At 35.5% G+C, this 27575-nt stretch overlaps 2 protein-coding genes and 2 non-coding genes across 5 annotated transcripts; 3 read left to right on the top strand and 1 right to left on the bottom strand.

The window, feature by feature from the left end:
* Positions 1 to 14: 14 nt before the first annotated feature.
* On the bottom strand, positions 15 to 6055 carry LOC121807949 (mitogen-activated protein kinase kinase kinase YODA-like). Of its 2 annotated transcripts, none has more exons than XM_042208287.1 (12): positions 5807 to 6055; positions 4526 to 5097; positions 3678 to 4412; positions 3469 to 3556; positions 3331 to 3393; positions 2911 to 3071; positions 2733 to 2808; positions 2407 to 2466; positions 2217 to 2324; positions 1896 to 2132; positions 1219 to 1310; positions 15 to 997 (listed from the first exon to the last, which is right to left on the bottom strand). In XM_042208287.1, exons 2-12 carry the CDS (start codon positions 5077 to 5079, stop codon positions 502 to 504), a joined length of 2670 nt encoding a protein of 889 aa, XP_042064221.1. In that variant the 5' UTR covers positions 5080 to 5097; positions 5807 to 6055; the 3' UTR covers positions 15 to 501. The 2 variants fall into 2 exon arrangements, with proteins under 2 accessions (XP_042064221.1, XP_042064220.1); XM_042208286.1 differs by having other exon boundaries at positions 4526 to 5084.
* Positions 6056 to 15155: 9100 nt separating this feature from the next.
* Positions 15156 to 18017, top strand: LOC121808502 (rRNA 2'-O-methyltransferase fibrillarin 2-like). The gene is made up of 7 exons (XM_042209032.1): positions 15156 to 15300; positions 15394 to 15734; positions 15815 to 15910; positions 15997 to 16074; positions 16207 to 16383; positions 17565 to 17633; positions 17704 to 18017. The coding sequence occupies exons 1-7, from the start codon at positions 15273 to 15275 to the stop codon at positions 17872 to 17874; spliced, it is 960 nt and encodes a 319-aa protein (XP_042064966.1). The 5' UTR covers positions 15156 to 15272; the 3' UTR covers positions 17875 to 18017.
* On the top strand, positions 16728 to 16799 carry LOC121810091. The gene has a single exon (XR_006052356.1). It is a non-coding gene; the product is annotated as a small nucleolar RNA snoR60 (small nucleolar RNA).
* LOC121810092 lies at positions 17156 to 17226 on the top strand. The gene has a single exon (XR_006052357.1). It is a non-coding gene; the product is annotated as a small nucleolar RNA snoR60 (small nucleolar RNA).
* Positions 18018 to 27575: the final 9558 nt, after the last annotated feature.

Genomic DNA, 27575 nt, shown 5'->3' with positions numbered 1-27575 from the left:
ACATAAACAGAGAGTTAATGCAAATGTGGATTTGTTATCTCCATTTTTCACTTAGTGCAGTAACAGTTCGCATACAGTAACAGTAATAGTAATAGTTCTACAGCTATCAATTAACCTCAGGGGTGATGATTTATACCCTCTTTCTATTCAATAATGTAAATATACATTTTGATTTCCTCATATATCAAAGATTCAACAATGACTATACAATGGAAGCTGTAATCACCAAGGTCAATCAACCTCTCTCACTAGCTATAGCTAGGACCAGTCAGATTTTCATATCAGGAAAAGAACGTCCTAGAAGCTGCGTTCATCGTGCACCAGGCACGGCGCGAAGGCAGGGTAGTGCTGCAAAAAGCAAGATCTTCTTCATCTCTGCTGTTCAAAATAGCATCTCAACAAATAAAACAATGGTGATGGCTGGTTGTGTAGTGTGCCAAAAAATAGTGACTGCTCAACCACCAAAATTCCTAATTATGTTGACAACGAACAAGGCTATACTCAGGTTGTACGCTGGCACGGGAATGGAGGTGAAGGGGAGAGATCGAATGACTGGTTCAGCTTGGCGGGATCTCTGAGCAGTTGCTGAGACACGCGATCAGCCAGCACCGACTGTTTATCATAAAGATCTCCATTTGCAGTCCTTACGAATTGCTTTCCGAGAGCGTCATTATCGTAGGATGTCAGTTCCCGGAAGGCATGATTTCCTGGCTGTGCCCCTCGGAGAATGTCGGGATCCCAGTAAGAGTGGCTGGGTGGGCGCAAGTGCAAGTTCCCGGTCCCATAACCCTCTTGCGATGATAACATAGGCTGATTGTGGAACGGGATGGCACCGATGCCACCAGTAAGAGGCGTGGATGAACCAGATGTCGTGCGGGGGCTTGATATAGGTGAAGGAGACATTCTTCCACTTAAGTGCTGGGGCGACCTTGGATATAGAAGAGGACTTCCGATTGGAGAGACCGGACATGATATGTTCCTTGAAATGTACATCTCACTGGAAAGCGAAGGAAAAGAAAATTAAGTCCAACACCACAATGGAGTACTAAACATTATTCATATTGATCAAGATATGAACTATCTGGTGAGAATATTTTTCATGTCCTACTTTTACACTACGAAACAAGTAGCAAAATGAGTAGCCAAACTATACTAAGGGAGAAATCAGGAGAAGGTGCATACACATGCTTACAGAGAGAGAGAGAGAGAGAGAGAGACCTAGATTGAAAATTAGATTTTGATATTCTAGATGAATGGATAGCAAGTCTCTCTGTATCCGATTGCTGATGAACTCTTGCGTTACCGATGCCCTATAAAGAAATGCAGAGAGCATGTTATTAAAAAATACACAAGAATATGTAAAATTGCAAGCACTGCTACAGTGGTGTAAATTAAAGCTCCAATACAAAATTTCTACATATCGTCTTATCAGTGAGGACTGAAGAGTTTCCTTGGGTTATAAAGGATGGTTCAGATTGGGATTCTTAAACAAAAAACTTGGTAAGTTACTTTTAGATCAATGTCCCATAAGGTTTCTGAGGATCACGAAGCCATTCGCTTCCATAGATTAGCAATCAAGACTCCAAAGATGATAAGTTAAAGAACTCTGCCTCAAGCATGAGGACAATCATGAGATGTTTATGTATAACTGATTCATAAAATATCATGGATTACAGAAACCACATTTTTCATTAATCGACGAGGCTACGATAGCTTCAGAGTTCAGACAATAAATTTTGGGGACCTTTAGCGGCATAGATGAAGACTCTTTCAATTAAGACCAAAACATAAGATACAAACATGTCAGAGCATCAACTTCCCTTACAAAAGATGACGACAAATTGCATTTAAAAATCTTAGTTGTGTCAGGAAGCCAAGATATTAAGGAGCAATACCATAGATTTTGAAGCATTTGTCACTGAAGGATGATCTGAGGAGGTTGGACTAGGTATTTGTTTCTCCAGAGGCACAACATTTTTCACAAAAGCGTGCTCCAAAAGCTGAGCAGCTGAAGGACGATTCTGTGGAACCCGCTGCAAGCATAGCCTCACAAAGTCTTTCCCATCATCTGAGAGGTAATCTGGAATTGTTGGAAGTTCCTTGCTGTTTCCAATCTTGAACATAGCTGCGACCTTCCAGACCAAAGTGAAAAAAGTCAGATAACCCACCAATATACTGAACATCAAATCTTCAACCACAGAGCTCAAAGTACTGACCCCTTCATACTGGGACCAAGGTGGTTTCGACGTCGCCATTTCTATGACAGTGCATCCAAGACTCCATATATCAACAGCTAGGCTACACCCATTTGAATTCCTAATAACCTAAGAGAGCAGCAGGATGTTAACATAGTTTTACCGCAAAAGAAAGGAATCAGGAGCCAAGAAAATAGTAGAAATGACAAACCTCGGGCGCCATCCAGTAAGGACTACCCTTGAACGATAAGGGACAAGAATGCCCGGTAATCTGTACAACAGTAATAGTGTAAATACAATGCTAAACCAATAAAACAAAAATTTGCATGTGCCAGTAGAATTAAAGCCGGAAGGATCCTGACCCTATATAAGCAATATGAGTATTCTTTAAGATTCGAACAAAATTGATTTGAAGGCTTCTCAGTAGTCAAATTACTTGATTAAACCTAACCAGTCATTTCTATAATAGTTTCTCTTCCACAAGTTTTTTGGATTATTAACAATTTGACTAAGTTAGCTATAAAAATACAAGCTTACATGCTTCGCCATCCCAAAATCTGCCAGCTTAACACGGCCATTTGGGTCCACGAGTATATTGGCTCCTTTTATATCCCTGCGTATATGTGAAGCATTGTGTACATGATGGCGTTTAGTGATATACATTTGCATGAAAGTTCTGACAGAACATTTATGAAACAAAAAAAAAACACTTCACCTGTGCACGGTGTTTTTAGCATGTAAATATGCAAGCCCTGACAAAATTTGCTGAGTGTAACTGCGGATGGCCGATTCTCCTAGTTTTCCATAGTCCTGTAGAATCTTATGGATGGAACCACCAGATACATATTCCAGATATATGTATAATTTATCACCTACCTGTTAAAGGTAGATCAATTCAGTATAAACCAAGGATTAAGGAAAATGGCCAGTGCACCATTGAAGATGAAATTACATGTCACGAAACCGTGATTTCTACAAAGGACTACTTAGTTATGGCGTTTCCACAAATTTTCTAAGCCATTTAATAATACATGCAAACTTTCTTTAACTATCGGGTTTCTAAGCCAATAAAAGACCCAATGCATTTAGAAACCATAGTTGCCAATGAGCAATATTTTTCCAAAGTAAAACTGACCGTTTCAGATCCATAATACTGCACAATATTAGGATGTCTCAAGCGACTCAACAGCGTGATCTCCTGTAGGCAAAATAAAAGAATATGTAAGAATCTTCAACTTGCCTCTCAATAAATCCAAATGCCAAAAAGACTCACCTGTCCTAACTGCTTTGCACTTTCCTTCGATTTTGCATCATCAGAAAATAATGTAACCTCTTTCATGGCACACATTTCACCAGTTTCACTAAACCAAATAGTTCAAAACCATTACTCAGGAAATGAAAAAGAAAACAAGAGCTTCCACAAGAAAATAGAAACAGGGGGACTCAGGGAAGGAAATAGGATGTGCAATCAGGTTACCGCACCTGTTAAACCCAACATAGACATGTCCAAATGTGCCTCGACCAAGCAACTTCCCTTTCTTCCAACGTGAGCCAGGGCTTGGTAGATTCTCTGCTCTGCCAGGACTACGCGGCACAGAAGGTGAGGTCACAGCTGAATTCTGATGAGGGAAGGGTGAGGAATTGGACACTGATATGGGAGGAAGTGGCAGAGGATGGCTTTGTTGTTTCATATCTTCAGGCCAGTTAGTCTGAGACTCAGAATGTACCCCTCCAGCTATAGGATGAAGTGGTGTCACAGCACCACTATGGATTCGGGAACTAGGGCCAGGACTTGTCATTCGAGGACTAGGAGTTGGAGAATATTCTGGGCTTCCTCGACTAGGCTGCCAAAATAATTGCCCCGACATATCGGCTCCCATTGAGTTATGGCCAGAAGTCTGGCCTGACCCAGGAGAGCATTGACCAGATCCAAGAATTGGAAAATCGGTGTAAAGCTTTCCGGTTGTATAAACAGTATTTGTAACTGGCTCATAAGCATAGGCTCTCATTGGACTTCTAGAGGGACTGGACCTTGAGCTATCAGGAGCACTGGAAAAGGCACTATGCTGCGGGACTTGTAAATTTGCCATGTGACCATTCAAAAGGCGTCTTCTTGGAGGTGAAGAGTTCAAATGTTTATTGGAGGAGAGGTTTACAGGAACAGGTGCGACTTTTGAGATTATTGGTGGAACAGGAGGTTGATCCTTAAGAGAAATGCTTCACATGGAAAACACAGGGAGAAGAATGCCTCATTTTAGTAAGATAGATATCACATATTATACAGAAACAAACACAAAAGAGAAAATGCACTTCAAAAATAAATTTCAAACCTTGAGGGGCTGCCTGCAGCAGTCCTACACCCATTATCATAGTCGTTTGCCAGAGGACTTCGCTGACGTGAATCAACTGGATCATCACTCTCAATAGAACACTCACTACAGACTGAAGCAACTGCCAACTCAGCATCCAATTCAGAAGGTTCCAGTCTCTGGCGGATGCATGCGGGCCTCGGCAGAGGCAGAAACAATGATGCTTTGCAAACCTTTTCTGTTTTCGGCTTTGCTGTTTCGCTTATTCCAGAATAAGAACGACTGACCTTGGCTGAGCGGAGGTCTGGCACAGGAAGTGGCTGTGACTGAGGCCTTTCCGCAAAACTTTGACACCGTGCTACATTCTTGGAAGGTGATGGGGACCTTGACGGAACACGTGACTGAGACCCTCTTTCTAAACCAGTGTCACTCGAACGTCTTCTAGACCCTGCTGATCTACCAGAAGATTTACTTTCAGGACTCTTGAACTTCTTATGAAATGTGTCGATAAAGCTTTCCTTGGTTGTTTTCTTTTTCGCTTCTTTTGACGATGACTTTCCCCACCACGAAGGCATATTTTCTGCAAACAGAAACTTTCAAAAGCGCTCGTGCATTTAAGGAACTACAGACTCTAAGCTTTGACAAAAAGAGTAGGAACATACATCCAATTTCACCTAATGAATATACCAATTAATCACAATAAAAACATCTATTGTTTGCATCAATTTATTCACTCCAAAACAAAAGATACTTACCAATCCCACAATTCAATTGGCCATAAAGCATAATCCTAATTAACATTATCCCTGAAACACTTTCTATAAATAGACAGCTAGAGATCCACACAAGAAACCCCATTAATTATCCTAATTCTGCTTTTCTTCCTTTTTTCTTATTTTATTTTTAGTTAAGATAAGCAGTTACAGGACGCAATTCAACGAGCCGCACGCTTTCCCATTGACAATGAAACCCATTCTTACAGAATCATCTAAATTTCAAAATCTCAAAACTCGCCAAAATTAGCAAAATCATTAATTTAACCCAAAATTGAGGAATCCTCCCGTCCCGAACTACAAACAGAACTCCTAAATTTCCAATAATTTTCCTATTTACCGCCAAAAATATAATCAATCGACGCCTCTGATCTCAAAACAACCAGTAACAGCAACAAAAATGCAATCGATATCCAAAATCAGAGCTTCACACTACAGATCTAAGCATACTTCACAAAATTGCCGACACTCTACTAATAAATTAAGCTTATAAACTGGAAAAATCACAGCAAATAACTCAAAATCATACCTCCAACTTCGGAGCTCTCTCACATCCCACGACCAAACCAGCAAACAGCTCACTTAAATCCTGCAGAATCTATCCCAAATTAGGGGTGTACGGAGAGCTTAAACAAATCCCTAGCGCCTGAATGCTTGAGAACTACGCCGTAATAATTCAAGTGCGTGTTTGTGTGTGTGTGAAACTCGGATTATCATAAGAGATCGAGTAGAGAGAGATGGGGAAGAAAGAGAGACAGAGAGAGTACATAGAAATGGAGTTTGTCTGAGTGATGAATTTAATAATAGTAGCAATTATTGCCATTATTATTCGTCATTAAAGAAAAGAATACTAATTTATTTAGGGCAAATTGTCGGAAAAATAATCCTACTAAATTTTTGTCGTACTCTCGGTCGCTCGTCGATTTACAAAATTAGTCGGTCCTATTTGTTTGTATTTACCTTAAAGCGAAGTTTTTGGTAAAGTTGTAACTGATGTGTGACAGCCGAGAATGGTTCGTGAACGTCTCCCCTAGTAAGTTGAGCGATATAAATAAAGAAAAACAATGTTATGTGTTAGTGATGGCATTTGTCGACTTCAAATTTACCATAACGCGGCCTTCAAAAGTTTAATACTCCGTATTTATTTATTCATTAAAAGCAACATCGTTTGGTTACAAAATCAGTGTGACGTAAGCAAAAATGATGTCGTCATAAGCATAGATACTTTTGTCGTATAATAGTAATTGCCGACAAATTAAAATGTTACTATATTTCCTACTTTTGAGATTTTGGAGGAGGACCATAATTTGATCAAACTTTATTCTTGCTAATTTGACATTTATTTTGATTTTGATGAGATAATTATAATTGTATTTTAATAATTATAGGTTTATTACTATATTTTTTTGTTCTTTTAGGAATAAAACCTTTTTCTCTAGTGAACTTGCTTTTGAGGTATTCCTTTTGTGTGCTTTTATTTTCTAATTTTTATTAGTGAGTTATTTTCATTTTAAGAAGGGCAACATAGTGAATGAAAGTGACTGTCTTTGGTCACTAAATGAATTAGAACAGAGAGTGATTTGTTTTGCAATTTTTAAATCTTGAAGAAACATTGTGTATTTTTTTATCGTTACAAGTTTAGTACTTTAGTTTATTAGATGACGAGATGTAGTCAATATATTAAGGCAGATAATATGATTAGAATTAAATAGTTGACATGTTTTAGATTTGAAAGCAACATCCACACAGATCCGCTAGTAGTAATTACAATGGTTATGTTGGAATTTTTTTAAAAATATAAATTCTATATATAGGTGAGTGATTTTTAGATTCAATTTTGAAATATGGAAATTTAAGGAAGTATGATGATGGTTTCTCATATCTTTTTTATTTATTCACCAGTAAAATTCTCTCTGTCTATATATTGCACTTTTATATAACAAAAATAGCTCAAATTTAAAATATAATTTTGTTTCAAAATTACAGGCCATTAAAAAGAATATCATTCTAGCAATTTACCTAAACTATGTTATAAAATGTTCAGGTAAAAAAAATAAACTATTCAAAATATAAACCACAATAAAAAATAATTATCACACGATAAACAAAGAGTAAATGTTCATCTTATAACAAAAATCAGAAAAAAAAAACGAAACCAAACAACTAAACTATAGCTCAAAAATGTGTTGGTCTCATTTTTCTTGATGAAACTGACATAATAAAATACCTATATTTAAAAGATGAAAGAACTGCCTAAAAATATTGATAAAATATCCCTAAATCAAGTTGTATATTGGCTTCTAATGATAAACATCGATTAAAAAAGTAGATGTCATGTGCGAAAATCTAACATTTTTTAGACAAAGACACTGACAAAAGAAGAAAAAAGTGAAAGGAAACTCAAACTCAGCAATTAAGAAACTGCAGTATTTGTACATTTACATAATTATTTTAATTGTTCAATTAGAGAAATATATAAGTATAATTTAGTTTATTTAAAATCCAGTTGGATCATGTCGAAGATGCTAAAATTCAGAAAATGGGGATTGCAATTACACAAAGGGATTCAAGCTGTACATTAATTAGTTGTTCCATTTTCTCACAAAGGAAAAGGAAATAAATGGAAAAGTGTATTAAATTCCAGCATATTTAGTGTGGAAAATGTAATAAGGATTTGGAGACTTGACATTTAACATTATGGGCTCAAAAAGATATTTCACAACTTACTTATCGAGGTTTCATTTATAATCAAAAGGAAAATTAAACTTCTCGTGATTCCATTTTCAGTACAAAGGACGATATCTCCTCGGGTTAGCAATTATTTGTCGTTTGACATGGATCTCGGGTTTCAAGCCTCTTTCGGTTAGCAACGGGAACTAAACTCAAGAACGAGAAAAACATCTATGGAGGACGATGTTTTGAATGTCAATAGAGCATATTGCATGAGAAAAAACTTTAAGAAAATCACCTATTTTTTCGACTTTTACTAATAATGTATGAAGAGAACAATTAAGGATTCCAATGGAATAGTCTTTCCCAATTTCAATCAAACAAGTCGTGTTCACATAGAAATATGTTTTTTCTCCTTTTCATTTAATGTTAAAAGTGATAATACTATAATTAATTATAGAGTTCTATACTTCTATTTATATATATTCATTCATACAATACTGAATGATGTGCTTTTAACATTTTATGCTTTCGAACATTTTGTAACACGTACTATAAGCCTATGACAATTCATAATTGTATGCTTACAATTGGATTTGCTTATTAATTAATTTATTATCATAAGAGATCGCATTGAGAGAGATGGGGAAGAGAGACAGCGCATTGAAATGGAGTTTGCGTGACTTACGAAATTAATAATGGTAGAAATTGTTGCCACTATTATTTGTCACTAAAGAAAAAGGATACTAATTTATATAGGTTGTCGGAAAAATACACTAAATTTTTGTCATATTCTCGATCGTTCATCTTACTTTCAAAGTTATTCGGTTATATTTGTTTGTATTTACCCTGTAGCGAAATTTTTAGTAAAGTTGTAACTGATGTGACGATCGAGAATGATTTGTGAACATCTCCCCTAGTATGTTAAACAATATGATCTACTAATAAAGAAAACAATGTTATGTGTAAGTATTGGCATTTGTTGGATTCAAACTTATTATGGTGTGTTACGGGTCCCCCGTCGGCGAGACTAAAGGAGCGCGAGGCGTCACACGAAGCAGAACTTGACGTCGACACAAACGTGGCGACGGAGCAGAGACAAGCGGCACCGTCGCGTCGAGACCGATCGCAACGGAGGATAACGAGGAGACCCGCGCGGTATGGCGAATTTGTCCCTCGTTAAGGAAGAGTCCTTCGTCGGTTAGGATCCTTAAATTAGTTAGAATCTTTTTTGATTAGTTAGAATCCTTTTTGGATTAAGTTAGAATCTTTTAATTACCGTAAATAGCTTAGGCAATTAGTTATAAATAGGGCATCTATTTCATTCTTTTCTTCAAGAAATAAAACACTTTTTTTTGCAATTTATCGTTCCTTTCTTCGTGCACAAAGCACGAACACTAGAATTCGACGCCGGATTGATCGACGGGCAAAGCTCCCGCGACGTTCGACGCGATTTCCTATCATTCCGGAATTTTAATCATAACATGGTGCGACCTTCAAAAATTTATAATTATTTGTTTATAAAAAGCAGCATCATTTAATACAAAAAAAATAATAATAATGTCTTTGTAAGTAGATATTTTTGCCATGGAGTAATAGTTATTGCTAACAAATTAAAAACGTCATTATTTTTCCTACTGATTTTGAAAATTTGGGAGAGGGGCCATAATTGGGACGAAACGTTTTTTGTTTTGTTAATTTGACCCTTATTTTAATTTTGGTGGGATAATTATAGCTTTATTATGACTAATATTTTTTTCTTCTAGTGCGCTTGGTTGCTTTTAAAGTATTCATTTTGTGTGCTTTTATTTTCTAAATTTTATTAGTGAATTGATTTCATTCTAGTGTCTGAAAGTGACTGTCTTTGGTCATTGAATGATTTAAAACAAAGAGTAATTTGCTATACAATTTTTATATTTTGAAGAAACATAGTGTATTTTTTTATCGGTACAAGTTAAGTTGATTAGATGACGAGAGGTAGTCATAAATTAAGGCAGATAACATAATTATAATTAATTTATTGACAGTTTTAGTCTTTTAGATATTACAATAGTTATGTTTTTCTTTTTAAATAAAAATGATATATAGGTGAGCTATTTTTAGGTTGAATTTTGAAATATGGAAATTTAAGGAAGTATGACGGCTCCTCATATATATTTTTTTATTTATACACTAGTAAAATTCACTCTCCCTATTTATTGGATTTTTTTCATATAACAGAAACAACTCAAATTTTAAATATATTTTTGTTTTTAAAATTACAGGCTTTTTTTATTTAATTATACACTAGTAGTATCATTCATGGTTCCTTTAAAAGAATTTTATTCTAGCAATTTATCTCGAATATTTTCTTAGTATGTTAATATAAAATATTCAAGCCAAAAATAAAATAAATTGCAACCTAATATTATAAAATTATTCAAAATATAAATCACAACAAAAATAATGATCACATGGTAAATAAATAAAAAACAAATGTTTAATCCAAATTTTCTGTATAAAAAAAATAATGGACAACCATTAGAAAAGATATGCAGATTAGCAGAAGAGTCTAATAGCAAAATTCAGAAAACCATGAAACTAAACAACTAAACTATAACTCTAAAACTGGGTTGATCCCATTTTTCGTGATGAAATTGTCATAATAAAATAATATAAAATCGAGTATTATGTAGTATTTGCTTGTTTACAGCTATTTGAAAGAAGAAGGAACTACCCAGGAAATTTAATAAAGTCTCCCTATATCAAGTTTTTATTGGTTGCACATGATTAATATCAATTGGAAAAAGTAGACATCATGTGTAAAAATCTAACTATGACGCTCACTCTTCAGACAAAGACCCGCACAATAAAATTTAACAAAAGATAAAGAGTGAAAGAGATTTGGAACTCAACAAATTAACAACTACACAACTTGTAATAAAATTGTTTTAATTGTTCAATTTAAGAAATATATTATAATTTAGTTAATTTAAATAATGTAAAACCCAAATGGGTCAATTAAAAGATGCTAAAATTCAGAAAATAGGAAATGCATTTAACTATTTCACAAAAAGGATTCGAACTTTTATTTTTAATTTTTTTCCCCAAAAAGGATTAAAGCTGCACAGTAATTAGTTGTTAAAATTTCAGGAAAAGAAAATAAATTGAAAAGATTATTAAATTCCAGCAAAATTAAATGTGATTTTAATTTGGAAAGATATAATGATTAACGTGGGAAGTGACAATTGACATAGCTTCTCCTTTAACCACTTCAGTTTTTAAATGTGAGGAAAATGTGATATGTACTCGACACTGACATTTTACGTTACATTGTGAGTCTAAAAAGATATTTCACAACTTATCAATTTTTCTTCTAAAATTAAAAAGAAAATCCAACTTCTTGTGATTTTATTTATAATACGAAAGGACGATCTCTCCTTGGATTAACAATTATCTGTAGGAACATGAATCTAGGGTTCCAAACCTCTTTCAATTTGCAACGGGAACTAAACTCTAGAATGAGAAAAAACATGCCTTGAAGACAATATTTTGAATGTCAATAGACCAAATAACGTTAGATGTCTTTATGAAAAGCACCTATTTCTTCGACTTATACTTGCAATGTATGAAGAGAACAATTAAGTATTCCAATGGAATAGTCTTTCCTCAGTTTCAATCAAACAAGTCTTGTTCACATGAAAATTGTTTTTCTTCCTTTTTCATTTAATGTTAAAAGTATAATACTATAATTAATTATATAGTTCTGTACTTCTATAGAATATACTAACTGATGTGCTTTTTGTTGGAATCGTGCTTGGTCAAATAATTTTTGACTAATAATAAATGTTACAAGACATTTAATTTTGTGAAATTAAATGCAATAACGTCGATCTACGTTCCGAGTAGATGACCGTAGTATATTCATTTTCTCAAATCCGATTCCCGGTGAGTGAGAAATAATATATTAAAGTTGGTCACAATAAAACTAGAAATGAGCTATGTTAAAAGACTAGGAGATTAATTAACTAGGTGTTAATTATCCCACACTGGGGATGATAAACTTCTTTGATGAAGTATTTAATCAGATGAATTATCATGTGTAATAATTATCGTGGAATAAGACGGGTGACAGAGCCCACACGCGCGCGCCGCCGCCGCCCGCGACCCGCGCACTGTGCCCCGTGCACCGGGTGCCTTGTGCCTTTGGGCTGGTCGTTGAGCGTGGTTCGAGCCTCGCTTGTTCTTTTTAGACAACCCCAAACTCCACGCTATCCCCGACGGGTCCTGGTCCACGTCATGGTCCCGCTGGACCCCGACGCATAACGGGAGACAAAAGGTCCCCGATGGACCCCCGACGGTCCATGGTGTATCCCATCGAGTAGCATGTCCAGGTGCGCCGTGCCTCTTCGGCTCCCACTGGCTAGTGCAACAGTCAATAACCCCCTGCGGTTACAGTCAAGCCATCATGGCACACATAATGACTGTTGACTCCATCAATGTCGTGCAGTGGACTTGGCCTATAAATAGGCATGCATCCATTGCATTCTATACAGAACATACACAAGCATCTTGCATTCACGCTCTCTCCCTCTCTGCATAATCTTCCCCGTCGAAGCTCTGCCCCCGCCTTACTACCGTTCGCCGGAGCTCTGCTGCTAGCGGTGCTGCTACTTCAGAGATGAAGTCATTTTATCTTTGGGGACGACACGCCAAACCGTGAGCACTACCGGGGCATATCTTGTTTTGCGGAAAGAGGACTCCTCGACTCGGCTTATCACTTTCCACAAGTTTTCGATGTATTTTGTTCAGTTATTTTCCGCGTAATTTTCTTGTTTTATTTTCCATTGTAATTTCACCCGGCAAGATTTGTATATCTCATTTCAACAACACTTTTGAACATTTTGTAACACATAAAAGACTATGACTATTCATTATTCAAGATAGTGTGCTTACATTTGGATTTATATATTATTCGATTTATCATAATAATTATTAATTTTAGTGAATAAATGATTGAAATCAATATTTTTGTCCCTATATACCGACGGTTTATGATTCAAGCCTTCAAGGATTCCATTATTTCATTGAATATTTGACCAAATGAATTTCTAGGAAATACATTAAAAGTGGCATATGTTGGTTTTGGTTCATACGTTTATCCGGTAATTAGGTATTCTTGTCTCTCTTTTTATATCATTCACTTATTATATGTTCTAAAAGTCTATACCAAACTCTTCTTCTAGTGCTGCTTTCAAACCTTTGTTTAATGAAAAAAAAATACTGAGTCAGAAATTAACGAGTAGAGCTTATCAAAAGTAGTAACGTAACAATCCAGTTAGCAACAAAATCAATACTATAGGCAATATAAAACCAAGTAACAAACATTCATAAAGCAAACAATAATAGTAACACATGACAATATAAATGATGCATATCTCGTATCACACATAGTAGAACACAATTTTCTTAAACAAAGCAACCGCTGTGTTATCTTAATTCTTATAAAAAACGAAAAACCATAAGTTAAACAATAACCAAATCAAATCCCAAAATTGTGCAGACAACTTTCAAACACTAATGACATGTTGTATTTGCATAAGTTGGCAGGATTTTGTGGACAGATTTTGTGTCTTAATATCTAGCAAAGCCTAAAGCACGTGGTATTTCAGTATTTGTGTAAGTTGACAGGATTTTATTTCTGAAAATAATACTATTCTTTCAATTTTTAGTAGTTACTTATGCACCCAAAATTATGGGAATCAACTAAATCAGAGAACTTAAATTAAAGATCATGTACAATAGCACACCCTATGCACTCGCCTTATCTCCATTTTTCATCTGCCATATCAGCATTTTATTTCCATCTCATACACATGCAATAGCCTGAATTATACATATGTCCTATCATTTCACAACCATTTTGTACTTCTTTTTTTAATTTTGTGTTTTCAAATAAAATACAGTGGGTGTATTTATAGAGTGAAAAAAGGAGGCAAAATAAAATATAAAAACTATCAAATTATCGTCTGGGCGTGGACCATGTGAAGAGCGGATGGCTGGGGCGGGGGCTTGGGGCGAGTACTTGCAATAGTGGACTATAGCATCATTCGGGCTATCGTCCACTATTGTGAATTCCTTAAGCTCAAAAGCTCAAAGACGCAATATTTATCTTTTTAGATCAAATATCTTTGTGAGATCGTCTGAAATAAACTTAGTAAACAAGCATGTGTAGTATTTATTTTTTCTTTTGTGAAATACAGTACTCCTTAAACTTTAACAAATGTAAAGTCAATCATAAAAATAGTTACTTAGAGAATGAAAATATGTAAATAAACTATTAAATGACGACAATAAATCATAATTCAATTGTTAAAATGATTTTTCTAATTCGTATAGACTGGGAGTTCGAGTTATCTCTAATAGAGCGCACGCACAAACGTCTCAGCCCAAACTAGCCCAATTTCAAGCTAGATTGCTGTAAAACATTTGGTTGTGCCCAACTTTTTATGTATTGGGCTTGACTAGATAATCACAGCCCATCAGCCCACTATAAAATAAACTCACCAAATAATCAGATTAATTCATTTTTGTACACACCTTTTATCATAATTTTGTTGAAGCAGGTTGAGTTCATAACAACGTCAGTTTTGTCGAAAGTCAAGAGAAACAAGAATGGAGAGCTTGTTTCAATAATGCAAGCATGATTAGTTATTGTATCTGCTAATTTCTCAAGCCGTGTATTATAGACTATAGTGGCTTGTTTAAACCTCTCCTATTCATATAGTTTTACTTTATTAAACTATGTACATAGGCATAGGCTTCATGGTCCTTTTTGCTAGCAAATTCTATTGCCTTTATATTCCACCTTTTTTTCACCCCCACTAACTGCACTAGTAATCATCATCTCATTTTAGGCCCATCTAAAGAATGCCAAATATTTTTTTTTGACATAAGGAAAATAAAGAGTAAAAAATGGTGGGACACAAGAAATATAAGCTTGGTAGGAGTTCACTTGAGCTATTGGGCTTTTGCTCATTAAAGCCCAATCACTAATAATTGCAAGCCATAATTTAGGAAGTTTTTTATAACATACTTACATCTAAAGCCCTAACTCAAAAGTCCAATGAATTATGTTGGCCCAATTAAGAATTAGTGGGGCCAAATTAGAAAACAACTAAAGTAAGAGGATTGAACCATAAATAGACAAACTCCCGAAAACCCTAATGCCTAAACCCTAGATACTCTATAAATCAAAGCCAACATTTCACACCAATTGCAGCCGAATCTGATAAACCCTAATTCAGCAGCTCTCTCACTCTCCTCCAAGCTTCCAATTCGCAGTCATGGTTGCCACAACACCAACCCGAGGAGGTAGTATATTGCTCTTCTCCCACATTTTTGGTATCTGTCAACAAAACAAGTAGAGTAACTAAATCAGCTGAAAGCAATTTGATTATTTTGCAGGACGCGGAGGGTTTAGGGGCGGCCGAGGTGATGGCGGTGGGAGAAGCGGCGGACGCGGTGGATTTGGCAGAAGCGGAGGTAGGGGAGGCGATTTCGGCGGAAGAAGCAGCGGAATGAAGCGCGGAGGTGGGAGAGGTGGCGGCAGAGGCGCCGGAGGTAGAGGCGGGCGCGGCGGCAGAGGTGGAAGAGGAGGACCGGGGATGAAGGGCGGAAGTAAGGTCGTGGTTGAGCCACATAGACACGACGGTGTTTTCATTGCTAAGGGGAAGGAAGATGCTCTCTGCACGAAAAATCTGGTGCCTGGTGAAGCCGTCTACAACGAGAAGAGGGTTTCTGTTCAGGTATTGTGTTAATTTGATTGCATTGCTGTTTTAATTACACAATTGAAGCAATTTGTTATTTTATTTATTGATTTTACCAGAACGAAGATGGAACCAAGGTTGAATACAGAGTTTGGAATCCCTTCCGTTCTAAGCTGGCTGCTGCTATTCTTGGCGGAGTCGACAATATTTGGATTGTGAGTTTATCAACAATTTGATATTTAATGATATATTTTCAATTTTGATTTAGTTCTGATTGAATATATGTTTTTTTTGGATGAAGAAACCTGGTGCACGTGTTCTTTACCTTGGTGCTGCTTCCGGAACAACTGTTTCTCACGTTTCTGACCTTGTTGGACCTGTGAGTAATTGATGCATCCATTTGTTATAAGCTTTGTGTAATTGATGATTTCATTTGTTATAAGCTTTGTGCAATTGATGGTTTCTCACTTATTTGGTTTATTGAAGTTTGCTTGTTTATTTGGTTTTTTAGGAGGGTGTGGTGTATGCAGTTGAGTTTTCACACAGAAGTGGTAGGGACTTAGTGAACATGGCGAAGAAACGAACCAATGTTATCCCCATCATTGAAGATGCAAGGCATCCGGCTAAGTATAGGATGCTTGTTGGGATGGTTGATGTTATTTTCTCCGATGTTGCTCAGCCTGATCAGGTTTGCTTCCCCATTTGTTGTTTAGTTACCACCAACTGTATATTGTTGAAACCTCATCTTTAGTCTATATGAAACTATGTAAGTATGTGTATATAGTTATATTAGTAGAAGTTTTCTCTGATGTGGCTTAGCCTGATCAAGTTTGCTTTCTCATTTGCTGTTTTTTCTTGTATTATTTAGGTCTAAGTGCTATCTATCCATTGTTAAATCTTTGTGTGTAGCCTATATAAACCTATAAATATGTGTACTATCTATTACTAGTTGTTCTAATACTTTCATTGATATTTTATCTTCATATTTTCCCTTTCCCTTTTCTGTTTTTGTTACATTGCATCAATTGATGTGAGCAAATGATGATTTAACTCGGATTCCCCTTCAAGACCTTTTGGATGATGTAAAACTGAGCTTCTGATGCGTTTTTGAATTTGATTCTTTTTTCATTTGTGATTTTTATGTTTTTATTATGTTTTGGTTTTTGGCTTCATTTGGACAACCCAAACATATATTGTTATGAACCTATGTATGTATATATGTGTTTATATATTGTTTTCTCTGATATTTATCTTATTTACTTTACTATTAGTTGTTTATTCACACTCCCTTATTTAGGTGTAACTAATAGCCATCTATTGTTAAAACTCATCTTTAGTCTATATAAAACTATTTAGGTGTCTATATATTACTGGCTTTTCTAGTGTTTTCACTGATATTATATCTTCATACTTTTGTAGAGTGTTTATTTTCATTCTTGTTACATTGCATTAATTGATGTGAGCCAATGATGATTTACTCGGATTCCCCTTCAAGACCTCTTGGATGATGTAAAACCGAGCTTCTGATACGCTTTTTAATTTGTTTCTTTTTTAGTTTGAGCTTTTAGATGTTAGACATCCCTAACATGTACTGTATTTTCCTTTTGTTTTGTCTTCTATATTTAGTGGTTTTGAAACTGTAAACATTTTGTTAGAAATCTTGTTTATATCATATCATTAAACTTTGATTGCTTATGTTGCACTGCTCTCATATTTATCCTTCACTGACAGGGCAAGTAATTTGGTGCATGATGGCACACATGGTCATTTATTTTCTTGTAGCATGTTTTACTACACGAGGTCTTTTGTTCTTAGAACATAGTGTTGGATGGTACTTTGCCAATTGTTTGATTTCTTCATCTCCTTCAGGCAAGAATTTTGGCTCTAAACGCCTCATATTTCCTTAAAGCTGGTGGCCATTTCGTCATATCTATCAAGGTTTGTAAGAATCACTGAGCTTTTACTGTTGTTTGTAATACATCTGTAACCAATGCTTCTTTCTCTTCAGGCTAACTGCATAGATTCAACTGTTCCTGCTGAGGCCGTCTTTGCGCAAGAAGTGAAGAAATTGCAGGCCGAACAGTTCAAACCTGCAGAACAGGTTACTCTGGAACCTTTTGAGCGTGACCATGCTTGTGTGGTTGGAACATATCGAGTCCCGAAGAAACAAAAGGCCTGAGTTGAAATGATTTTCAGCTTTTTGTTGTAATGTAGTCTTAGTAGGCTTTGCATCGCTTGTTAAAACTTGTTATTTACATCTTCATGTGAAATACTTGATTTGCTCGAATTTGATCCTTTTAATGTCCCATGTGTTTTGTCTAAGAAAATGTGTATAATCCTGTGTTTCTTATTAAATTGTACTATTAGCTTTAATATTGCAAACTATTTGACTACATATTCATTACTAATGATGTGGAAAATTAAATTATTTTTTTAAAATTAGGAACATATTAAAGTAGATATATTTTGGAATTTAAATTAATAGTTACCATCAATTTATAGATAATTGGTTTGTATTAGAGCAAATTATTTTTGTTGCGCATAGAATTATAGAAATCTATTATTCGCTTAGTACAAGAAAGTAGGAAAAATCAATTAAGAGCATCCGCAATGGCGGACTTCGACTCGGAATTCCCACGGACGTGGCGGAATTCTGTGGCGGATGTCCGCCATTAGGCCACACGCGCGGATACGGAATTCGGAAGAGGAAATCGCAGGTTTGTGGTCTTCCGTGGAATTCCGTCCTGACGTTCGCCATTGCGTGGACTATCACGAAATTCCGTCCTTTGCATTATTTTTTTTTTGATTTTCTATAAATACATCTAGTTGAATTTCATTTCATTCGCACCACTTGTTTTAACGAGTATCTCTCTCTCTAAATACCTTTCTTTCGAATCATCAATGGAGCACCACGATAGCGATTATTCTCTAGCCTCGAGCGATTCACCGGTGCCGCATTTTCCCATCAGTAGGAGTACGCAATTTTCCCAGTCGATGTCCCAAATTCCGGGGATGCTGCCCCAATCTCAAATGTCATCGGGCATGATGCTGGGGTACTACAACATGTACCCACAGTGGTATGGGATGATGCCCCAAATGCTGGGGGAGATGCCCCAAATGCCGGGGATGATGCCCCAGATGCCGGGGATGATGATGCCCGGGATGATGCATGGATCGTCTGGCGCTTCGGGGGGAGTAGGCCGCCAGTCCCCCAATCGCTGGTGGACAACGTCTATCGGCCCTTTATGGACTTACTGTCGACGGACAACCCAATGAGTCCTCCTCTCGACACTCAGTTCGCTGGCATTGACACGTTCTCGTTCGATGAGTTGGGGCTTTCTCCGATCCGGGAGACTCCGCCGGCGACAGAGAGGAGGGGGAGGCCAGGACGAAGGAGGGGCAGGGGACGGGGCGTCCCGACGTACGCTGGTGACGTGGGGGAGGGATCCAGCGGGACCAAGCGGACGGCGGACCATCTGGAGCTCGGACGAGTGCGTCACGCTAGCGAAGGCGTGGATCAGTGTGGTTGAGGATCCATACGTCGGGGCGAACCAACACATCGACTGGATGTGGTGGCGCATTAGCCAGAGCTACGTCCAGTTCAAACCAGCGGCGAGGAAGCCCCACAACTTCGAGCAATGCCGGAAACAGTGAGATCGGTTGAAGAAGCCGCTCAGCCGATTTGCCGGCTCCGCCGAGGATGTGAAGCTGCTGTCTCACCAGCAGTTCCCCAACTCCGAAAAGGGCTTCAAGGAATTCAAATATTGGAATGTGTATCTCGGAGTGCAGGATTCGCCCAAGTTCAGTGCGTGTGTGGAATCCGGCTGGCCGAAGCGGACGAGGATCAGCGCATCCGGAGATTACAGCAGCAGTGCTGGTTCCACTGAACTCCCCCCGCCGATTCAGAGTTCCCCACTCCCACATCCTCCGCCCGCCGCCGTCGACCGATTGGGCAAAGGGCCGCGACACGTTTGTCGAGGGGAAGTCCCAGCGGATCCGCCTCCGCCGAGGCCCAATCTGCAACACCCACCCAGAACGAGCCGGATCCCGAGAACCCCTCCTATGCCCGCATCGCCGCACACGACGCCTTGTTACATGCGATGCAGGAATGTCGCTCGGCGACCGACCCCTGCTACAAGTGGAAGCTTATACCCCTCCTCAACAGTATGCGCCGCGACTTGGGGTTCGACGCGATGACGGATAGCGACGGCGAGGTGTCGGCGGCGGTGACAGCGAGAGGGGCGGCGGCGGGGACGGCGAGGGAACCGGCGGCGAGGAATCCGAGGAGTGAGGAGCCGGTTTTTATTTTAAAAATAATGTACTTTTTTTAAATTAATTATGTAGTATTTTTTTAATGAAGTATGTTTTTTTAAAATAACGTGTGTTCGTTTTCTCCGTATTCGCGTCGAAATTTTAATTCCTTTAATTCTTTACTTCCGGAAATTGGTTAATTTGTGAATTTGTGAATGTTTTTTATGTGGGAATTCCGTCGGGTGCATTGGGAATTCCTTATGACGTGGCAGAACAGTGGAAAATCCTTATGACGTGTCAGTGGAAAATCCACGGGGAATTCCGCCGGGACATCCACACCAATGCGGATGCCCTAATGGAGTAGTATCATTTAGCCACATCATCATTAATGTCCTGTAAAGTGATCATGTAACTATATATATTTTAAAGTTAATTCTATATGTATCATACCGTATATCCACAATCTATAATTATCCTATGATGTTATAATAAAATAAATAAGTGATACTCTATTTAACAAGATTTTGAATAATTTGAAGCATCAATTTCCTACAAGCCTACTATAGCCAGTCTTAGGATATATTCTTTCCATAACACATTTTTATTTATCCAAAAAGAATATTGCTAAAGATACTTTATAACCGAATAACTTGTCACGCCATTCGAAATGTGTTGTAGTAACTTGTAAGCTAACTACTTAGTAGGAGTATCATTTTTAGTTGTTTCTAAAGCCCTAGTGTTTACTTTAATATAATTCTACGCATTTCCAACATACATATGAAGCATATCATTTAGTATTTTAGTCATCCCCATTATTTGTCTTATTTGGTGTCGTTCGGTTATCACGATTAATTATTATATCATAATCCATCTAGAATTGAGTTGTAAGATTATTTTAATTGAAAAAGAGTGACTATAATAAATTATCAGATGATTATCCATTTAGAATTAAATAGTAAAATTTAGTCATGAATCAAACATAATACATATTTAATCCCAAGATATTATTTTACAAACCAAATCTCTCCTTACTATACCACATACAGTATACATATACTATAGTTTATGAAAAAAATTGTGCAGTAGTATTATGATATCATCGAATAATATACTATGTTGTATATGAAATATACAAATTTGAACACTATGTAAGAGATGAAGTTAAATAGTAAATTGTCACGATGGAAAGCCTAAATTGTCACGATGGAAAGCCTAACCAAGTGCGACAGATTGACATGAATATCTCTCAATAAATATTGATGGTAATTTTCTTCACATTTCAACTTAATATTTTATTAATGAATAATACTCCATGAAATATCTCATTCTATTTTAGGAAACAATTAAAGCTTTTAAATGTGCAATTACTTTTGTAATTATATTTTGACTTTTCCCTATCTTTTTGAAAACACATTGAATTGAATCATTACGTTTTACTATAATACTACATTTTTTTTTCTTTTGGCGCCAAAAAAATGAAACATTTTAAATGGGATGAATGTAAGAGTATCCGCAGCGGTGGCGGTTGGCGCCACCGCCGTCCGTGCCAGCGGCAAGGCGAAGGACCGCCACCGCTGCAACCGCGCCGCTGGCACGGCGCTGCTCGATGTATCGAGCACGTCCGTGCCAGCGGACGCACATGTGGCGGTCTCCCATTCGCCAACGGCATAGCCGTTGGTTTCAAACATTTTTTTAATTTTTTTTTTAAAAAATCGGATTTTTATTAAAAAAATCGATAAAAAATAAATAAAAATTTTCACTTCCCCAAAAAATTATATCCGTTTATAACCGTTTTTCCCCACTTTTTAATTTTTTTTTTATTTTTTTACCCCAAAAATACACACTTTCATCTATAAATACCCCCAATTTCACTCCAAAAAATTCACACTTTCACTACACAATTCTCATCATCAATCTCTCATATCCATTTTCATCTTCCCCAAAAAATTATATCCGTTTATTTTTATTGTGGTTTTTTTAATGAATTTTAGTATTATGAAAATGTTTTTGTGTAATTGAATTTTATATTAATTGTGCTCGTCCTTGCGGAAGAGCACAGTTGTGGGTGTTGTGCTCTTGCCAGAGAGCAGGCATGAATAGTACCGCCCGGGCCCACAACCGTGCCGCTGGCAAGAGCACGGTTGTGGATGCTCTAACATCATTTAGGATAAATGGTCTATTTCTTTTTATTATTTGGGCGTTTATTCAAAAATGTCTCATCATTTATTTGGGAGCAATTCTCATCGTTGTAGTTTCGGAAATATTTGAAAATTTCTTGAGGATCGAGATATCCTTGTGACAACGGAAATATGTGCTTTACTTTGCTTAATTTATGATTGTCGGCTGCACATTAGTTTGATATTGTCTACTTTGAGTCAAATTCACATGGATTTATTTTTGGATCACTGTCAAAAAACCCAAAAAGCCTAAAATTAATTGGTATTGGATATGAATTAAATACGCCTTCCAACTTCACTCCAACACCCGATATGTGATGTGTTTGTAACCCAACACCGTGAGATAAAATACTTTAAATGATGGGATAAAATCAACGATTTACCCATTATTTAAGCTTGTATATTAGATTAACCTCAATAATCTCAACCTAAATTAGGTAAAGAGCTAAAAGGTGAGGCTTACAAATCAATGCAGATTAATTGTAAGAAAGTACTACATGCATTAGGTAATGACAGTGATTAGGTAATAATTTGGAGGTTAGAAGGTTTTTGTGTGAGATGATTGGTCTATAAACACAATTAGGCAAGTGGTAGCAGCAGTATAATTAGTTTGTATAGTACTTATTGACGTTTACTTTAAGTGATATGATAGATGGATAAAACATATATATGTTGAGTATTTGAACGATCATATTATAAAACAAGCTCAAAATAGATTACTCGAGATTATTTGTATCAATTTCATTGCTCAAAGTAAACAATGCTCTCTTAAAGAAGTGTTGCATAATTTCACAATTTAGTAGGAGTACTATTAAACTATTACTAATGCAATTTTATACTAAGAAATTATCTAAGATGTATATAGTGCGACATTGTAGTAGTATTTTATTTAATTTTAATATTTGGGTATATAAATAATCATATTGTAGGGGACCAATTTAAAATGAGTGCTTTAAGCTGGACCATTATTATTATTTAAGTGTCACCATGGACAAAGAAAATGAAAATAATATAGGTGGAGATGAGTCGATTTCAAAAGAAGGATTAGGCTCTTGATATTCATTATGCATCAAATCATTTTCATTTACTTTAAACTGTTGTAATATAACACTATGCAAAAAAGGATAAAGGAAAAAAGTTAAGCTATATTACAAAGAAATTGACTAAATAGTTAATTACTGTCAAATAATTATAGCAAACCACTGCATTATTAGCTGTTCTTTTCATCATGTATATTTCTGTTCATTATGTGAAACTTTGTTGAATAGTGTGACATTGTACTATATAATTAATTAAAAGAATATTCTGTCGATTTAGATTTTAAGTTCGTTTGGGCAGTAAATGGTATAAATTGATAATTTTGTGGTGATAGTTGTCAAGTGACAAATGAAAATGTGCAATAAATGAAAGATATATAGGAGATTGTTTTATTTTCTACAAGTGTGGTTTCGTGTAGGGTCCAAAAAAGGATTGAAGCACATTATTTGTTAGGAAAGATATGTAGTTGGATAATGATTCATCATTCATGGGTAGATGATTCGTAAAGGTATGGATCCTGAAATTTAATCTGTTCTATGGTTGGAAATATAAGAAATATGATTCTGAATTTTAAAGGTAGTAGTGAAATTGAATTGACTAATAGAGTTATGATTAATGGAGTATAAATATTTTAATTAAATTATTTATTGAGAAAATAATAATAATAATAATAATGATGATGATGATGATGATGATGAACAAAGTAGCAATTATTATCATAGTTGTTGTTGTTATTATTGTTATTATTATTATTATTATTATTATTATTATTATTATTATTATTATTATTATTATTATTATTATTATTATTATTATTATAATTTAGGATAATCAGTTATATAAAGTTATAAATTTTTTTGCTAAATTATTTATCAATAATTATTATTATAGTTTATATTATAGTAAAATAATATTAAATAGTCAAATATTTATGAATCTTGAAACTATGAAAAAATTACCTAAGAAAAAAATTCTCATAATAATATAAAAAGTTGCATTACTTTTGTTTTGTTTTCAATATAATTACTTTCGTTATCAAATAAAAAAATAAACATACATGAATTTTGAAAATAAGAATTAGATTAACTAAGAATCTTTCCAATGAAGTCTAGAGTTTTTTTTTTGCCTATTATAATAATAATCTACTCTAATTATATATTCAGTAAAGAGTATTTAATCACTCATTATTTTGCCATAATAAAATGAAAAATCTCATTTTGTTTTGATGTTATAGGAGAACACTTTATTACTAAAGATACGAAACATGAATTCAACAAAGCAATTGATAAAGCTATGCCATATAATACAAACCACGCCCAACAGCCAAGACAGAAAAACAATTTCCTACAAGTCCTAAGCACGTTGAGAACAACCGATAAACCAAAAGCACTAATGTGAAAGATCCCCCGCTCTTTCAAAAAAGTAACAAACCAAAGTATGAAATAAATGATGTTCCTATACATTGTGTGCTAGTCATCAAAAGTTAGGCTCTTTTGGCACATAGCAATTACCACATTGTGAAAATGTGTTTAACGAAATGTACTAAATCATAGTGTATGTGTGTGAATATAACTCGTTGTGATTCAAGGTATTTAAACCACAAACTATTTAATGGAAGAAGATGTTTTCTAAATTCGAGAATCCCTTTTTATACAAGGGACATCCATCCACAGTTTGAATGTCCCAATTTTATTTACAAAAATCTTTGTTTCATTCGATCCGATCACACATGTAATGACACACACACAAATTTAATAGACACATATAAATGTAGGACCTAATGGAATAAGAGCATCCACTGCGCGTCCCGGAGGGACGGTTCCACCGCAGGACGCGTTGCAACGTTCGTCTCGTACCGAGCCCGTCCCGTAGCCCGTAGCCCGTAGCCGCGAGACAAGGGACGCGCCGTCCCAACACGCGCCCGGGCGACGTGTCGCGCCCCCGATGCATGCGCTAGCCCGCGAGTGGGCGTCGTCACCGATGACGCAATAATTCATTTTTTTAAAAAAAATCAAATTTTAATAAAAAAAAATATTTTTCAAACGGTAATATTACCGTTAATTTTTTATTTTTTATTTTTTTTGATTTATTACTCTATAAATAATCCTATTTCATACTCATTTCACACACAAACACACATCTATTCCTCTCAAATCCTCTCTATAACCACTCCAATTTCATCTTAAATCAACTCAAACAAATAGATCCTTTTGAGCAAATGCGTCAACTAATGGAACAATCACTTGAAAAAGATCTAATTGAGCACATTTGGGAAAACTTTGGCGGAAAAAATTAAATTATGTCATTTTTATTTTTATAGGATTTTAATTATGTCCATTTTCTGTTTTTTTGAATTTAATGTTGTTTTAATTTTAATAAAGTGTGTTTGTTTTAATTGAATTGGGTTGAAAAAAAATTAAAAAATAAAATTTAATGAATAGTAATTTAAGGGACGGAATAAGGGATGGTTAAGGGACGGAGCGTTGCAGGTTCCGTCCCTTAGTTAAGGGATGGAGGAATAAAGTATAGTGGAACCCTCAAATAGTAGTTTAAGGGACGGTGTGTAACATTACAAATTTAATAGACACATATAAATGTAGGACCTAATGGAATAATAGTGTAACAGCTGATTAAAAGGTTTGAGCCTATTGAATGCAAATGAATGTCAATAAAGACACTACAGAAACTAGTTTGATTGCAACTCGTAGATTGTGAGAGTGATACTTAGTTGTTTTGTATGAAATCACTACTTCTCATGTAGGAGCCTCCGCTGCGTCTCTTCAGTTGTCGGCACGAGTATGTGCTTGGTCGATGTTGGCCCTAAATCCCCCATTTCGTGCCTTGTGTTGTTGCTCCTCATGGGCAAACGGCTAGAATATGAAAGAACCAAGACAACACATGTACTTACATATGAGAGTATACTTATAGGACATCAGTATTTGTTGATCAATAGTCTTCTAACTAAAATATAAAAATTATGATATTGTAAATCTTAAAGAGGATTTAAACCTATAGACTCCATAAGCAAGAGAACAAATAAATGCCTCCTAGAAGAAAAGGATGAATGATGTACATTATTGCTCTACAATCCTTATTCCAAAATTGATAAGTCATTTTGCCCCAAAGAAAGGTCATTGAGTGATTAGTCCAAATGGAATTATAATTATATTGAATTGGAATGAAAGTATAATAAATTATTTAGATAAGGTAAATGCTTAGTTGTTGAGCATGGCTCAATTTGTCACTTACCGACATTTCAAGAATAATTAGTTAGAAAATTAAGGGTCCATGTCCATTGCCTCTTCTTTGCTTTTAATTGTTAAAGAGAAACTAGAATAAAATAATAAGGATTTATTCCTAGAAATAGTGTTCCATCATTTGTTATTCTAAGGCACAAGAATCTAGAATTGTATTGTTATTCAAATAAAAAGTGGGTCCATCATCATATTGGTAGTAATTCTTTGGGACAAATGTATTGTCTCAAATATTTCCCAAAAAGAGAGAAAAAAATAAACTTATTCCAACAATGAGATATTCATAAGTAATTATATTAACTCACATTATTCTCAAAAAGTGAGAAATAACCTTATTCCAACAATGAGATATTCATAACTAATTATACTAATTCACATTATTCTCCAAAAGAGAGACATAAATTTATTCTAACTATGAGATATTCATAACTAATTGTATTCTGAAATACCTAATCATCATGGGCTCATTCACATCTAATTTGATATGAATATTTAAAAATTTATTATTTAAAACAAATAATTATAAAAATGATTGGTATTGTAATAGTAAGTTACAGTATTTATTAGCTAAACAACATATTGCCAAATTTTAAAGCAAACTATTGTGGATTTCTTAGCGTAAACATCAAGGAAAATTTGGTTAGAATTATACGAGAATAGCATTTCCAATTTAATTTCCATAGTTTGTTATTCAACTAGTCTTTCTTGTAACATACTCTAAATAGTGAGGTAGTATTATATCCAATGGTTCTGCACAGTCTAGAGCAAACTATCTTAGACATGTTTTATACTGTATTTTGTAAATTGTTTAATAAATTGTTTAATACATCAAGTATCTAATGGCTGATATTAAACTAATACAATTAGAATGTTTTTTAAAATGGCCTCGAGTGTAATTTTTATTGTATTTCGGATCACCTCTAAATTCTAATGGTGATTTTATAGAGTGATATTTATGGCTATCAACAACTCTGACTCGTCCCACCCAATTCGTTAGGTCGACCAGGCAAGATAGCAATATTGAAGGTGGGTGCAATTAGAACAAACGCAAGATTTTGGATAATGGAGGTCCAAGTTGTAAGGTATTTTGTAATATCAGGCGTCACTAAAAACAATAGCAAATTGATAGTAAAAACTAAGTAAATAAAAATTATAGATAT

The sequence above is a fragment of the Salvia splendens genome, chromosome 6 (assembly GCF_004379255.2).
Source record: "Salvia splendens isolate huo1 chromosome 6, SspV2, whole genome shotgun sequence".
Lineage (NCBI taxonomy): Eukaryota > Viridiplantae > Streptophyta > Magnoliopsida > Lamiales > Lamiaceae > Salvia > Salvia splendens.
The sequence above is the reverse complement of the archived record's forward strand: the minus strand, read 5'-3'. Positions and strand labels throughout refer to the sequence as shown.

Excerpts from the sequence above, each read along its gene's own strand:
- LOC121807949 (XM_042208287.1), bottom strand. The coding sequence starts at position 5,079 with ATGCCTTCGTGGTGGGGAAAGTCATCGTCAAAAGAAGCGAAAAAGAAA. Across the intron at positions 3,072-3,330 it reads AGTATTATGGATCTGAAACG|GTAGGTGATAAATTATACAT; the intron begins GTCAGTTTTACT and ends TACCTTTAACAG. Across the intron at positions 2,325-2,406 it reads CTTACTGGATGGCGCCCGAG|GTTATTAGGAATTCAAATGG; the intron begins GTTTGTCATTTC and ends CTGCTCTCTTAG.
- LOC121808502 (XM_042209032.1), top strand. The coding sequence starts at position 15,273 with ATGGTTGCCACAACACCAACCCGAGGAG. Across the intron at positions 16,075-16,206 it reads TTTCTGACCTTGTTGGACCT|GAGGGTGTGGTGTATGCAGT; the intron begins GTGAGTAATTGA and ends TTGGTTTTTTAG. Across the intron at positions 17,634-17,703 it reads ATTTCGTCATATCTATCAAG|GCTAACTGCATAGATTCAAC; the intron begins GTTTGTAAGAAT and ends CTTTCTCTTCAG.